The following is a 16,080-nucleotide window of genomic DNA, read 5'->3' as shown; positions in this document are numbered from 1 at the left end:
GGTACACCCTCTTTGTGCCTCCTCCCAAGGGGAGGGGGTCACATCCCTAATCCTATTGGGGAATCCTCCATCTGCAAGATGGAGGATTTCTAAAAGTTAGAGTCACTTCAGCTCAGGACACCTTAGGGGCTGTCCTGACTGGTCAGTGACTCCTCCTTGTTTTTCTCATTATTTTCTCCGGCCTTGCCGCCAAAAGTGGGGGCCGTGGCCGGAGGGGGCGGGCAACTCCACTAGCTGGAGTGTCCTGCGGTGCTGGCACAAAGGGGTGAGCCTTTGAGGCTTACCGCCAGGTGTGACAGCTCCTGCCTGGGGGAGGTGTTAGCATCTCCACCCAGTGCAGGCTTTGTTACTGGCCTCAGAGTGACAAAGGCACTCTCCCCATGGGGCCAGCAACATGTCTCGGTTGTGGCAGGCTGCTGGAACCAGTCAGCCTACACAGATAGTCGGTTAAGGTTTCAGGGGGCACCTCTAAGGTGCCCTCTGTGGTGTATTTTACAATAAAATGTACACTGGCATCAGTGTGCATTTATTGTGCTGAGAAGTTTGATACCAAACTTCCCAGTTTTGAGTGTAGCCATTATGGTGCTGTGGAGTTCGTGTAAAACAGACTCCCAGACCATATACTCTTATGGCTACCCTGCACTTACAATGTCTAAGGTTTTGCTTAGACACTGTAGGGGCATAGTGCTCATGCACTGGTGCCCTCACCTATGGTATAGTGCACCCTGCTTTAGGGCTGTAAGGCCTGCTAGAGGGGTGACTTATCTATACTTGCATAGGCAGTGAGAGGCTGGCATGGCACCCTGAGGGGAGTGCCATGTTGACTTACTCGTTTTGTTCTCACCAGCACACACAAGCTGGCAAGCAGTGTGTCTGTGCTGAGTGAGGGGTCTCCAGGGTGGCATAAGACATGCTGCAGCCCTTAGAGACCTTCCTTGGCATCAGGGCCCTTGGTACCAGGGGTACCACTTACAAGGGACTTATCTGGATGCCAGGGGGTGCCAATTGTGGATACAAAAGTACAGGTTAGGGAAAGAACACTGGTGCTGGGGCCTGGTTAGCAGGCCTCAGCACACTTTCAATTCAAAACATAGCATCAGCAAAGGCAAAAAGTCAGGGGGTAACCATGCCAAGGAGGCATTTCCTTACACAACCCCCCCCACACAAACGAAAGAGGATGAGACTAACCTTTCCCAAGAGAGTCTTCATTTTCTAAGTGGAAGAACCTGGAAAGGCCATCTGCATTGGCATGGGCAGTCCCAGGTCTGTGTTCTACTATAAAGTCCATTCCCTGTAGGGAGATGGACCACCTCAACAGTTTTGGATTTTCACCTTTCACTTGCATCAGCCGTCTGAGAGGTCTGTGGTCAGTTTGAACTAGGAAGTGAGTACCAAAGAGGTATGGTCTCAGCTTCTTCAGGGACCAAACCACAGCAAAGGCCTCCCTCTCAATGGCACTCCAATGCTGCTCCCTGGGGAGTAACCTCCTGCTAATGAAAGCAACAGGCTGGTCAAGGCCATCATCATTTGTTTGGGACAAAACTGCCCCTATCCCATGTTCAGAGGCATCTGTTTGCACAATGAATTGCTTGGAGTAATCTGGAGCTTTTAGAACTGGTGCTGTGCACATAGCTTGTTTCAGGGTGTCAAAGGCCTGTTGGCATTCTACAGTCCAGTTTACTTTCTTGGGCATTTTCTTGGAGGTCAATTCTGTGAGGGCTGTCACAATGGATCCATATCCCTTCACAAACCTCCTATAGTACCCAGTCAAGCCAAGGAATGCCCTGACTTGAGTCTGGGTTTTTGGAGCTACCCAGTCCAGAATAGTCTGGATCTTAGGCTGGAGTGGCTGAACTTGGCCTCCACCTACAAGGTGTCCCAAGTAAACCACAGTTCCCTGCCCTATCTGGCATTTGGATGCCTTGATAGAGAGGCCTGCTGATTGCAGAGCCTTCAAAACCTTCTTCAGGTGGACCAGGTGATCCTGCCAGTTGGAGCTGAAGACAGCAATATCATCAAGATAAGCTGCACTAAAGGACTCCAACCCAGCAAGGACTTGATTCACCAACCTTTGGAAGGTGGCAGGGACATTCTTTAAACCAAAGGGCATAACAGTAAACTGATAATGCCCATCAGGTGTGGAGAATGCTGTTTTCTCTTTTGCTCCAGGTGCCATTTTGATTTGCCAGTACCCTGCTGTTAAGTCAAAGGTACTTAAGAATTTGGCAGCACCTAATTTGTCAATCAGCTCGTCAGCTCTAGGTATGGGATGGGCATCTGTCTTGGTGACAGAATTAAGACCTCTGTAGTCCACACAAAACCTAATTTCTCTCTTTCCATCTTTGGTGTGAGGTTTGGGTACTAAGACCACTGTGCTAGCCCAGGGGCTGTCAGAGTGCTCAATTACTCCCAACTCCAGCATCTTGTGGACTTCCACCTTGATGCTTTCCTTAACTTGATCAGACTGTCTAAATATTTTGTTTTTGACAGGCATGCTGTATCCTGTGTCCACATCATGGGTACACAGGTGTGTCTGACCAGGGGTTAGGGAAAAGAGTTCAGCAAACTGTTGTAGGACCTTCCTACAGTCAGATTGCTGTTGGCCAGAGAGGGTGTCTGAATAGATCACTCCATCCACTGAGCCATCTTTAGGGTTTGATGAGAGGAGATCAGGGAGAGGTTCACTCTCAGCTTCCTGGTCCTCATCTGTTACCATCAACAGATTTACATCAGCCCTATCATGGAAGAGTTTTAGGCGGTTTACATGGATCACCCTCTTGGGGCTCCTGCTTGTGCCTAGGTCCACCAGGTAGGTGACCTGACTCTTCTTTTCCAGGATTGGGTAAGGGCCACTCCATCTGTCCTGAAGTGCCCTGGGAGCCACAGGCTCCAAAACCCAAACCTTCTGCCCTGGTTGGAATTCAACCATTGCAGCCTTTTGGTCATACCAAAACTTCTGGAGCTGTTGGCTGGCCTCAAGGTTTTTGCTTGCCTTTTCCATGTACTCTGCCATTCTTGAGCGAAGGCCAAGTACATAGTCCACTATGTCTTGTTTAGGCTCATGAAGAGGTCTCTCCCAGCCTTCTTTAACAAGAGCAAGTGGTCCCCTTACAGGGTGGCCAAACAGAAGTTCAAAGGGTGAGAACCCTACTCCCTTCTGAGGCACCTCTCTGTAAGCGAAAAGCAGACATGGCAGGAGGACATCCCATCTCCTTTTGAGTTTTTCTGGGAGCCCCATGATCATGCCCTTTAATGTCTTGTTGAATCTCTCAACAAGGCCATTAGTTTGTGGATGGTATGGTGTAGTGAATTTATAAGTCACTCCACACTCATTCCACATGTGTTTTAGGTATGCTGACATGAAGTTGGTACCTCTGTCAGACACCACCTCCTTAGGGAAGCCCACTCTGGTAAAGATACCAATGAGGGCCTTGGCTACTGCAGGGGCAGTAGTCGACCTAAGGGGAATAGCTTCAGGATACCTAGTAGCATGATCCACTACTACTAGGATGTACATATTTCCTGAGGCTGTGGGAGGTTCTAGTGGACCAACTATGTCCACACCCACTCTTTCAAAGGGGACCCCCACCACTGGGAGTGGAATGAGGGGGGCCTTTGGATGCCCACCTGTCTTACCACTGGCTTGACAGGTGGGGCAGGAGAGGCAAAACTCCTTAACCTTCTGGGACATATTGGGCCAGTAGAAGTGGTTGACTAACCTCTCCCACGTCTTGGTTTGTCCCAAATGCCCAGCAAGGGGAATATCAAGGGCTAAGGTCAGAATAAACTCTCTGAAACCCTGAGGCACCACCACTCTCCTAGTGGCACCAGGTTTGGGATCTCTTGCCTCAGTGTACATGAGTCCATCTTCCCAATAGACCCTATGTGTTCCATTTTTCTTGCCTTTGGACTCTTCAGCAGCTTGTTGCCTAAGGCCTTCAAGAGAGGGACAGGTTTCTTGTCCCTTACACAACTCTTCCCTTGAGGGTCCCCCTGGGCCCAACAGCTCAACCTGATAAGGTTCCAGCTCCATAGGCTCAGTTCCCTCAGAGGGCAGAACTTCTTCCTGAGAAGAGAGGTTCTCTTTTTCTTGTGTTGCAGCTGGTTTCCCAGCTGACTTTCCTTTTCTCTTGGTAGGCTGGGCCTTTCTTCCAAACTCCAGCTCTACTTTTTCACCCTGTGCCTTGCACTGTGCCCTTGTCTTGACACACACTAGTTCAGGGATACCCAGCATGGCTGCATGGGTTTTCAGTTCTACCTCAGCCCATGCAGAGGACTCCAGGTCATTTCCAAGCAAACAGTCTACTGGGATATTTGTGGAGACCACCACCTGTTTCAGGCCATTGACCCCTCCCCACTCTAAAGTTACCATTGCCATGGGATGTACTTTAGTTTGATTGTCAGCGTTGGTGACTGGATAAGTTTGTCCAGCCAGGTATTGGCCAGGGGAAACCAGTTTCTCTGTCACCATAGTGACACTGGCACCTGTATCCCTCAGGCCCTCCACACTTGTCCCATTAATTAAGAGCTGCTGCCTGTATTTTTGCATGTTAGGGGGCCAGGCAGCCAGTGTGGCTAAATCCCCCCCACCCTCAGAGACTAATGTAGCTTCAGTGTGACACCTGATTTGCTCTGGGCACACTGTTGATCCCACTTGGAGACTAGCCATTCCAGTGTTAGCTGGAGTGGAGTTAGAAGTGATATTTTTCTTGGGACAGGCCTTGTCTCCAGTGTGGTGTCCAGACTGACTACAGCTACGACACCAGGCCTTTTTGGGATCAAAGTTTTTACCCTTGTACCCAGAATTGTTTTGTGAAGAGGCTCTGGGCCCACCCTCCTGTGCAGGTTTTTGGGGGCCTGTAGAAGACTCTTTACTATTTTTGTTTTTGGCTGTCTCACCACCTTTCCCCTGGGGAGGTTTTGTGACCCCTTTCTTTTGGTCACCCCCTGTGGAAGTTTTGGACACCCTGGTCTTGACCCAATGGTCCGCCTTCTTTCCCAATTCTTGGGGAGAAATTGGTCCTAGGTCCACCAGATGCTGATGCAGTTTATCATTGAAACAATTACTTAACAGGTGTTCTTTCACAAATAAATTGTACAGCCCATCATAATCACTTACACCACTGCCTTGAATCCAACCATCTAGTGTTTTTACTGAGTAGTCTACAAAGTCAACCCAGGTCTGGCTCGAGGATTTTTGAGCCCCCCTGAATCTAATCCTATACTCCTCAGTGGAGAATCCAAAGCCCTCAATCAGGGTACCCTTCATGAGGTCATAAGATTCTGCATCTTTTCCAGAGAGTGTGAGGAGTCTATCCCTACACTTTCCTGGGAACATTTCCCAAAGGAGAGCACCCCAGTGAGATTTGTTCACTTTTCTGGTTACACAAGCCCTCTCAAAAGCTGTGAACCATTTGGTGATGTCATCACCATCTTCATATTTAGTTACAATCCCTTTAGGGATTTTCAACATGTCAGGAGAATCTCTGACCCTATTTATGTTGCTGCCACCATTGATGGGTCCTAGGCCCATCTCTTGTCTTTCCCTTTCTATGGCTAGGATCTGTCTTTCCAAAGCCAATCTTTTGGCCATCCTGGCTAACTGGATGTCCTCTTCACTGGAGTTATCCTCAGTGATTTCAGAGTTGTTGGTCCCTCCTGTGAGGGAACCAGCATCTCTGACTATTATTTGTGGAGTCAGGGCTTGAGAGGCCCTGTTCTCCCTAGATAGGACTGGTGAGGGGGAATCACCCTCCAAGTCACTATACTCATCCTCTGTGTTGCCATCCTAAGAGGGGTTGGCTCTTTCAAACTCTGCCAACAGCTCCTGGAGCTGTAGTTTGGAAGGTCTGGAGCCCATTGCTATTTTCTTTAGTTTACAGAGTGACCTTAGCTCTCTCATCTGTAGATGGAGGTAAGGTGTGGTGTCGAGTTCCACCACATTCACATCTGTGCTAGACATTATGCTTCTAAAAGTTGGAATACTTTTTAAGAAACTAAAACTAGTTCTAGAATCTAATTCAAACTTTTACCAAACTTTTAAACTGTAAAAGAAATGCTAACAGGGACTAACACAAGGCCCTAGCAGGACTTTAAAGAATTTAGAAAAATTTCAAATTGCAAAAATCTATTTCTAATGACAATTTTTGGAATTTGTCGTGTGATCAGGTATTGGCTGAGTAGTCCAGCAAATGCAAAGTCTTGTACCCCACCGCTGATCCACCAATGTAGGAAGTTGGCTCTGTATGTGCTATTTCAAAGTAAGGAATAGCATGCACAGAGTCCAAGGGTTCCCCTTAGAGGTAAGATAGTGGCAAAAAGAGATAATACTAATGCTCTATTTTGTGGTAGTGTGGTCGAGCAGTAGGCTTATCAAAGGAGTAGTGTTAAGCATTTGTTGTACATACACACAGGCAATAAATGAGGAACACACACTCAGAGACAAATCCAGCCAATAGGTTTTGTTATAGAAAAATATCTTTTCTTAGTTTATTTTAAGAACCACGGGTTCAAATTCTACATGTAATATCTCATTGGAAAGGTATTGCAGGTAAGTACTTTAGGAACTTTGAATCATTACATTAGCATGTATACTTTTTACATAAAACACAATAAGCTGTGTTAAAAGTGGACACAGTGCAATTTTCACAGTTCCTGGGGGAGGTAAAGTATTGTTAGGTTTCACAGGTAAGTAAGTCACTTACAGGTTTCAGTTCTTGGTCCAAGGTAGCCCACCGTTGGGGGTTCAGAGCAACCCCAAAGTCACCACACCAGCAGCTCAGGGCCGGTCAGGTGCAGAGGTCAAAGAGGTGCCCAAAACACATAGGCTTCAATGGAGAGAAGGGGGGTGCTCCGGTTCCAGTCTGCCAGCAGGTAAGTACCCGCGTCTTCGGAGGGCAGACCAGGGGGGTTTTGTAGGGCACCGGGGGGGACACAAGTCAGCACAAAAAGTACACCCTCAGCAGCGCGGGGGCGGCCGGGTGCAGTGTGCAAACACGCGTCGGGTTTTCAATGGTTTCCTATGAGAGACCAAGGGGTCTCTTCAGCGATGCAGGCAAGGGGGGGGCTCCTCGGGGTAGCCACCACCTGGGCAAGGGAGAGGGCCTCCTGGGGGTCACTCCTGCACAGGAGTTCCGTTCCTTTAGGTGCTGGGGGCTGCGGGTGCAGGGTCTTTTCCAGCCGTCGGGAAATGGAGTTCAGGCAGTCGCGGTCAGGGGGAGCCTCGGGATTCTCTCTGCAGGCGTCGCTGTGGGGGCTCAGGGGGGACAACTTTGGTTACTCACGTTCTCGGAGTCGCCGGAGGGTCCTCCCTGAGGTGTTGGTTCTCCACCAGTCGAGTCGGGGTCGCCGGGTGCAGTGTTGCAAGTCTCACGCTTCTTGCGGGGAGTTGCAGGGGTCTTTAAATCTGCTCCTTGAAACAAAGTTGCAGTTCTTTTGGAGCAGTGCCGCTGTCCTTGGGAGTTTCTTGTCTTTCTTGAAGCCGGGCAGTCCTCAGAGGTCACTGGTCCCTTGGAAAGCGTCGCTGGAGCAGGTTTCTTTGGAAGGCAGGAGACAGGCCGGTAAGTCTGGGGCCAAAGCAGTTGGTGTCTTCTGTTCTTCCTCTGCAGGGGTTTTTCAGCTCAGCAGTCCTCTTCTTCTTGTAGTTTCAGGAATCTAAATTCTTAGGTTCAGGGGAGCCCTTAAATACTAAATTTAAGGGCATGTTTAGGTCTGGGGGATTAGTAGCCAATGGCTACTAGCCCTGAGGGTGGGTACACCCTCTTTGTGCCTCCTCCCAAGGGGAGGGGGTCACATCCCTAATCCTATTGGGGAATCCTCCATCTGCAAGATGGAGGATTTCTAAAAGTGAGAGTCACTTCAGCTCAGGACACCTTAGGGGCTGTCCTGACTGGTCAGTGACTCCTTGTTTTTCTCATTATTTTCTCCGGCCTTGCCGCCAAAAGTGGGGGCCGTGGCCGGAGGGGGCGGGCACACTAGCTGGAGTGTCCTGTAGTGCTGGCACAAAGGGGTGAGCCTTTGAGGCTCACCGCCAGGTGTGACAGCTCCTGCCTGGGGGAGGTGTTAGCATCTCCACCCAGTGCAGGCTTTGTTACTGGCCTCAGAGTGACAAAGGCACTCTCCCCGTGGGGCCAGCAACATGTCTCGGTTGTGGCAGGCTGCTGGAACCAGTCAGCCTACACAGATAGTCGGTTAAGGTTTCAGGGGGCACCTCTAAGGTGCCCTCTGTGGTGTATTTTACAATAAAATGTACACTGGCATCAGTGTGCATTTATTGTGCTGAGAAGTCTGATACCAAACTTCCCAGTTTTCAGTGTAGCCATTATGGTGCTGTGGAGTTCGTGTAAAACAGACTCCCAGACCAAATACTCTTATGGCTACCCTGCACTTACAATGTCTAAGGTTTTGCTTAGACACTGTAGGGGCATAGTGCTCATGCACTGGTGCCCTCACCTATGGTATAGTGCACCCTGCTTTAGGGCTGTAAGGCCTGCTAGAGGGGTGACTTATCTATACTTGCATAGGCAGTGAGAGGCTGGCATGGCACCCTGAGGGGAGTGCCATGTTGACTTACTCGTTTTGTTCTCACCAGCACACACAAGCTGGCAAGCAGTGTGTCTGTGCTGAGTGAGGGGTCTCCAGGGTGGCATAAGACATGCTGCAGCCCTTAAAGACCTTTCCTGGCATCAGGGCCCTTGGTACCAGGGGTACCAGTTACAAGGGACTTACCTGGATGCCAGGGTGTGCCAATTGTGGAAACAAAAGTACAGGTTAGGGAAAGAACACTGGTGCTGGGGTCTGGTTAGCAGGCCTCAGCACACTTTCAATTCAAAACATAGCATCAGCAAAGGCAAAAAGTCAGGGGGTAACCATGCCAAGGAGGCATTTCCTTACAGGCCCCCAGCCTGGCAAGGGAGAATTCAATCATGAAAACTTATCAAAAGAAATGAATACACCTTGAACGGGTCAGTCAGCGGTTGTCATGCTACATTTACCCAGAACAGAGACTGTGAACAGCAGCAAGGGGTTGCTCCAGTGAGGTTGCCGCAGTGCGCGGTCTGGTCTGCATGCTTTTACAACAGGTAAAGATCTGAGATAGGCTGTATTAATATTCACTTCTCAGCCCATTACTATGAAATTAGGTTGGTTGATGCACACTTCCCCTTCTATCACTAGCGGCTTAGGCTTGGTTTATGCACACTTTCTCATACATGGCTAGAATAATAGGCAGGGTTGATGCACACTTCCCCTTCTATCACTACGAAAACAACTAGGTTAATGCCTATTTCCCGTTCCATCACTAGGAAAACAGCTGGGGTGAAGCCCATTTCCTGCTCTTACACTAGAAGAGGCTGGGCTGATGCCGACTTACCTGCCATCAATTAAGAGAAAAGCTGGGTCGATGTACATTTCGCACTCCATCCCTAGAGGAGGCTGGGTTGATGCCCACTTCCCTGCCATCAATCAGGATAACAGCTGGGTTGATGTACATTTCGCGCTCCATCAATGGAAAAGGGTGGGTTGATGTACCCTTCCCTGCCATCCATCAGGAGAGGCTCGGTTCTCCTAGACCTTGCATGGAGCGACCTGTAGAACGCAAGCTTCTTGTACGTCTTGGGAGTTCACAATGCCCATTTCAATCTGATGAGTACATTTTAAAATTCTTTCATAGACACAGCTCATTTGTATAGTTTAACAAAACTCCTGGTGGCCATAACCAGGAGCTCACTTTCAAAAATATGTACAACATATCCACCTCCCACTCCATGAGAGAATGAGAATCCCACCCAGCAGTGCTCTCACCTTGTGGTAAGTACATGTACACGATGAGGTTTCGGTCCCGGTCCGACACTGAGAAGAAGAGAGAGCAGGCATTAGTGAAGGGGCACCGGACCCACGGCTCCTTACAGAAGGCTGTGCCCAAGCGGGGTGGACAGTGGTGTCCACAGGGCATGCTGCAGCTCAGTCGCCTGCTTGTCACTCACCTAAAAAGCCCAGCTGCGAGTTGTCGACCATAAACTCCACACTGTAGACCTCCAGCGGCTTCACGTCCTGCAGACAGAGAGAGGGGAGGTCAAGGACGCTGTGGGCAAGAACATCTTGGCGAGACACCAAGCAGCCCCGCAGACCAATCGATTAATTACAGACAGGAGAACATTTCATCCCGTACACAATCTGAGCTTCACCCAGAGATCGTCAAACGGAAATGCCAGTCATCTCGTTTTGTTAAAATTCACTTATTCATTTAAACTGATAGACAGATGTCTTCATTTCGCTAACATAAAGGTTCCATCATTCACACACAAAACAGTATCCAGGACGTTCCCAGTAAGTCAAGGCCATATTCTGGAGCGTAAAACAAACTTGCTCCAAGGCTGGTTCATTTTGGGATGACCGTTCTGCGCACTCTTTGTTTTTTTGAGAGACCAAATGAATTATTAAAATGATTTAAACTATTCATCCCCGCCGTTTGGACACTTAAAGAGCAAAGCCATGAAGCTGTACTGCTGTAATTCTGTTTCCTGCTGTTAGGTCTACATTTTATCAGATAATCCTGCATTTTTTAAATTTCTTTGGCCACTGTATCACCATGCAGCACAGTACAAGTATTTTGGAAAGACACATTAAACCAAATCCAAACCATAACAAGTGACTGTGAGGAAATGGGGTGTACTATAAGGTGTGGTTGTGCAGTCTCACAGTGTAACACAGTTACCAACCCCTTTAGGAGCAGCAGATTTCGTAGTGAAACCCTCAGCTCAACCCTGGCTGGCTGTGGCTCTGAACAGTCAGGCTTACACAGAGGAACAAGCCTAAAGCATTTAAACTGCACCCGCTAAAGAAATACATGACAAACTCAAGCGATTCAACACCAGTTTATAAAAATAGACTGTTTTTTTTAGACACCACGATGAAAAGGATCTACTGTAGAGTTCTGGCGATATATTTTTTTTATTTTATAACCAATTTTATTTTATTTGGCAAAACAGTAACAGCGAGCACATGTCTGTCGTATCAGCGATAACAGATCAATACATTGGCTGATAACAGCACACTACCCCGCATTCACTGAAACCACTCCATTTACAGTAACAAATCATGATATGCATGCCACTTTCCACAGGTTTTGTCATGTTTCTGAGGGCAGCCCCTCAATTCATACATCGGCTTTTCTTATCGGGTGCACCTGTCAACCCTGGCTCGCCATGTTGACATTGAGGGATCCGTAGCACTTTTCCACAGTTGAGCAATATCCCTTTTGACTACTAGGCACGCCATTCCCAAGAAGGTCTGGTCTGCCCTCGGTCCAACCAGTTCCTCCATGAGCCCCAGTAACCTTGGGGTTCAGTTCGATCAGGTGCTCCAGGACCCCCGAAACCTACTGTTCCACTGCTCCCCTGAAAGGGTGCAACACAGGGCATTAGGTTCTCTGTTACATGCCCACATCTTGCACATCTGGAGGAGTGAGGGGGTGTCTGGGAGCATGCGATGTGAGCATGAGGGGGACAGATGTCTCATGTGAAAGTAATTGATCTGTATCATCCGCGAGCGTGCAGGTATCGCCAGCTCCATGGGGGTGAGGTATGCTTACAATATAGATTTTAGATAGTATAGTAAATGTGCACTTTACACTTAGCCACAAACAAACATTAGCAAATTCAACAAATCTCACATTCAGAAACTTTTCAAGGGAAACCTTTGGCAACTGCCAATGCGCTTATTTAAAGTTACTTTAGACACCTAACTCTGGCAGGAAGCGACTAATGGGAACCAGCAAGGTTCATAGAAACAGTTACGTCGAGGGTAGGGGCAGTCTTCGGGGAGTTCCAGGCTCTATTATTCCTTTGCTGTAGATTCCTATGGGCTGGTCCTGAAGCAAGGGATACAGGATGCTGAAGCTGCTCAAGGATGCTCTAGGTGCAGTGCCATTGACGGGGGCTTCCTATGGCTGCTGCTCAGTTCATGGGCGTGGTGAGGCAGTCCTGGCACAGGGGTCGCCGTCCCTCCAAGGTCTCTCAGTCCTGGCAGAAATCTAGTTGCCACAGGGCTAACAGTCGCCCGTTATCACTGTGGTCTATCTTGACAATAACTTGCCTTCTGGGAAACCAAGCTGGACTCCGACAAATCTGCTGGGTTCAGAGAACCCGTGAGCAACTTTGTGTAGCCCCAGACACTAGGACCCAACTCTCAGAGTCAGGAAGCAGTGGCTTTACGATTTGCAGGCTTCTTCATCCGGTATGGCCTTGTGGTGCTAACATGAGGTCAGACAACTGATCACAGGAGTCTGTTGCTTCGAGTGGGCTCTGGAGATTACTCTTCCACAAGCAGGACACAGCAGGCACAGTCCCTCTCCTTTGCTAGCCACCAGGTGCAATCCATGCCGGTGCAGCCTCTATTTGCCCATTTCAGGATGAAGCAGGGCAGTCCTTCTTAAAGTCCAGACGAGATCTGATTTCAGGGGGCCAGGGGTGCCCTTTTATGCCTAGAAAGTGCCCTCGGGTGACGGATTCATTAGACAATGGGCTACTAGGTTCACTCCCTCCTAATGACCACTTTCTGCTAAGTGTGGCATCTGGCTCTCGCACGGCAGATCCTCTCTTGGCGTGGGGAGCTAACTAGCCCAACCCAGAGGTGTGGCTACCAAGGGAGCTACACAACCCTGAAAAAAGTGTGACAGCCGGTTTCCTCTCTCCTTACTGGATGCCAGATTATCTACCTAAACAATGAGGCTGCCCCTCTCCCAAGTATTCCCCATTTACTCTTCATTGGCCCAGCCCAAATTGCCGGCACGCTTTAGATCTATTATTAACAAACATCCGCATTCTCCACTTATATGGTCAGATCAATATGATAACCTTTTGGCTCACCTTGGAAGGGAAACAGACTCCCATAAAAACAATTAGGACCTCGGAAAAGTCTCAGAATCTTCTTTTCTCATCTATCTTCTAAATCCCTGAATATCTCCAAATAATCTGACATGTTTAGTGCTCCTACAATTTTTCAAGAATCTTTATTGCTGACCTTGGATCAAATTGCCCCTTTTAAAAATAGTCGCTCCAATCACACGAGGCCTCATTCTTCCTGGTTTTCTGAAGAACTGAAACAAGAAAAAGCGGTGTGTAGGAAATACGACAGACGGCTGCGCTCCTCCAGATCTCTCCACGACAAAACCTCGTACAAATTAGTCTTACACTTTTATCATACAAAACTCAAAGCTGCCCAGAACTTATTTATACCTCATCAACAGAATAGACAATGCAGGCACCTCATCTAAATAGCTATTTAAAGTTCCTGTAGGAAAGTACCCTCTTTTTAGCATGGTTACCCCCACTTTTTGCCTTCTGTCAGTGTGGGTTTGACTGTGTTCACTGGGATTCTGCTAACCAGGGTCCCAGTGACTGTTTTCTCTCTCTCGAAATTTCGTTGTCCCAGACTAGAACACCCCACAATTGGCATATTGATGCCCTCATGTAAGTCCCTAATATATGGTACCTGGGTACCCAGGGCATTGGGGCACCAGGGGTTTCCCATGGGCTGCAGCATGTAAAGTGCCACCCATGGGAGCCCATGCAAAATGTGTCTGCAGGTCTGCCATTGCAGCCTGCGTGAAATGCACCATTTCACTACAGGTCACTGCACCAGGTCACTGTAAGTCACCCTGATGTCAGGGTGCAAGTATCTATGTGTGAGGGCACCCCTGCATGAGCAGAGGTGTCCTCACAAACTTCAGGTTCATTTTCCTGGACTTTGTGAATGCAGGGAAGCCATTTTACCTGTGTACTGGACCTAAGTCACTACCTATGTCCAGCTACGTAATGGTAACTCTGAGCCTGGGCATGTTTGGTATCAAACATGTTGAAATCATACACCAATACTGTTCCCAGAGTTGGTTGTATGATTCCATGCACTCTGGGGGCTCCTTAGAGGACCACAAGCTTTGCTCCTACCAGTTTGCAGGGTTTTCCCGGGCAGCATGCACTGCCACTCTACAGACAGGATTCTGCCCTCCTGCTGCTTGACCATCTCAAGCCCAGGAATTCCTTTGGGAGTGGGAGGCAACACCTTCTCCCTTTGGAAATAAGTGTTACATGGCTCGGGAGGGGTAGCCTCCCCAAGCCACCGGTATGCTTTGAAGGGCACATTTGGTGCCCTACTTGCATAAACCGGTTTGCACCAGTCCAGAGACCCCCCCGGTCCCTGCTCGGATGCAAAACTGGACAATGGAAAGGGGAGTGACCACTCCCCTGTGCATTACCACCCCAGGGGTGGTGCCCAGAGCTCCCCCAGGTGGCCACTTGATTCTGCCATCTTGAATCCAAGGTGGGCAGAAGCTCCTGGGAGTATCTGAGTTGCCATATCAGGCAGGTGACATCACAGCCCCCTCCTGATAGGTGGTCACCCTGCTATGTGACCAATCCCCCTTCCTGGGCTATTTAGGGTCTCCCTCCAGGGTGGGTCCTCCGATTCAACATGCAAGATTCCAGCAGGACGTCTCTGCATCGTTTACTTCAGCTTCTGACCACCTGGACTGTAACTGGACCCTCCAGGAATTGACAATCTGCAACTCCAGCAATAACTCCGCTTTGCAACATTGTTTCTCCAGCTCCTTCCAGCAACTGCAACATTTCCCTGGCTGTGGGCCCGCCAAGGGTGACAAGTTTGTTGCCTGCACAAGAAGTAAGAAGGAATCTCGCTTGGAGTCACTTCCGCAAGCACCAACTGCAACAACGTCCGGCTGTGTGGATCTTCTCTCCTGTAAAACTACGTGTATCCTGCAAACAGGTGGTGGTGGTCTGGAGTGGTCCCTTCAGTCCTCTCTACCAGCTGTTTAACTTGGGAGACGGTTAGCCCTTGCCTCTCCTTGCAGGACAGTACTCCTGAGCACCGCAACTCTTCCAGCTACCAAGGCTTGTTGGCTCCCCTTCCAAAGGATCTTCAGGCTCCGGGTAGCCCAGGCCTCCAGCACTCTTTCCTGCAGTGCTTAATTTGTAAATAAAAACGTGCCGGTGCCCAAAACTCACCTCTTAAACACGCGGCACAGAATACTAAGGCAGCCTAATCCTGAAGCCATCTCGGGCCTCTTCAAACCATTTAAAGCCTCTCCCTGGTCCCTTCAGCTCACTCCAGCAGCTTTCTGCTTCCTACCTTTGTGACGCTTTTTCGTTTTTCTCTTCCTCGGTCTTTCCCATAAGTCTCCTTTGCTCGCAGCAAATGTTTGAGGCAGAAGACTAAGTGCCGGCCCTCAAAAATAAGTGCTGGTGCTCAGCACCGGAAACAACAAGCACAAATGAAGCACTGCTTTCCTGCAAAGCACAGTCTCCTGCCTCCTCTCCAGCGACATGGGACTCCTCTCCGGGTGTGCTGAGTGGGCCTCACTGTGACTCCTGTGCCTTCAGCCTGTGAGTTGCACGTGGGGGCTGCATCCTCGTCTTTTGGCTCTCCTCCCTGCTGAGGGTCACCAGGGACTCCCTTCCTTGGGTTGAGTGCCCGGGACCTTCCTGGTCCCTGGCAGCTATGCAACTCTTCATCTGCAACTCTTGCCCTTGCCAAGGCCTGTTGGTGTTTTTTCCACACCACTGACTGACTGCAACTCTTCTTCCGACGTGGGACATCGACTGCATCATTCCTGGAACTCTTCTTCTGCTCCTGTGCTGCATGTGCTGTGCTGGCTCCTGGACTCCACCGTCAACTTGGTCCTGCATCTCCAGGAGGGTGGGTAGTGGCACATGCCCCAACCGGACACTCCAACTCAAATAGAATTGGTCCCCTTCTTTTGCAGGTCCTCTTCTGTCAGGATCTACCTTTGTTTCTTCCAGTCTTGCACAGTCCATTTCCAAAGATTACCCGTGGGTTTGGGGAAAAAACAGGCACTTATCTCTTCTCTTCTGGTCGCTGAGGGGGAACCCTGGTACTTACCTTTTGGGGATCCTAGTTCCTCCAGCGCGGTGCTACAGATTCCACTTCCTTGGATGGGGGCCTGACACCCACATTCCACTTCCTTAGTATACGGTTTGTTTTCCCCTAGAGTTTCCATTGCATTCTGCTATTTCATTATTTTCTACTGCTTTCTATGCCAAATCC

At 49.2% G+C, this 16,080-nt stretch overlaps 1 protein-coding gene across 1 annotated transcript in view; it reads right to left on the bottom strand.

The window, feature by feature from the left end:
• CPSF1 (cleavage and polyadenylation specific factor 1) overlaps positions 1–16,080 on the bottom strand; it is a 274,839-nt gene that overhangs the window by 53,172 nt on the left and 205,587 nt on the right. The window contains exons 33-34 of the mRNA XM_069221150.1: positions 9,984–10,050; positions 9,802–9,849 (exon numbers count right to left, since the gene is read on the bottom strand). Of these exons, the coding sequence (XP_069077251.1) occupies positions 9,802–9,849; positions 9,984–10,050 (115 nt within the window). The remainder of the gene's footprint in view (positions 1–9,801; positions 9,850–9,983; positions 10,051–16,080) is intronic.

The sequence above is a fragment of the Pleurodeles waltl genome, chromosome 2_2 (genome assembly GCF_031143425.1).
Source record: "Pleurodeles waltl isolate 20211129_DDA chromosome 2_2, aPleWal1.hap1.20221129, whole genome shotgun sequence".
Classification (NCBI taxonomy): Eukaryota; Metazoa; Chordata; class Amphibia; order Caudata; family Salamandridae; genus Pleurodeles; species Pleurodeles waltl.
Note: the sequence above shows the minus strand (reverse complement) of the source record. Positions and strands in the feature narration are given on the sequence as shown.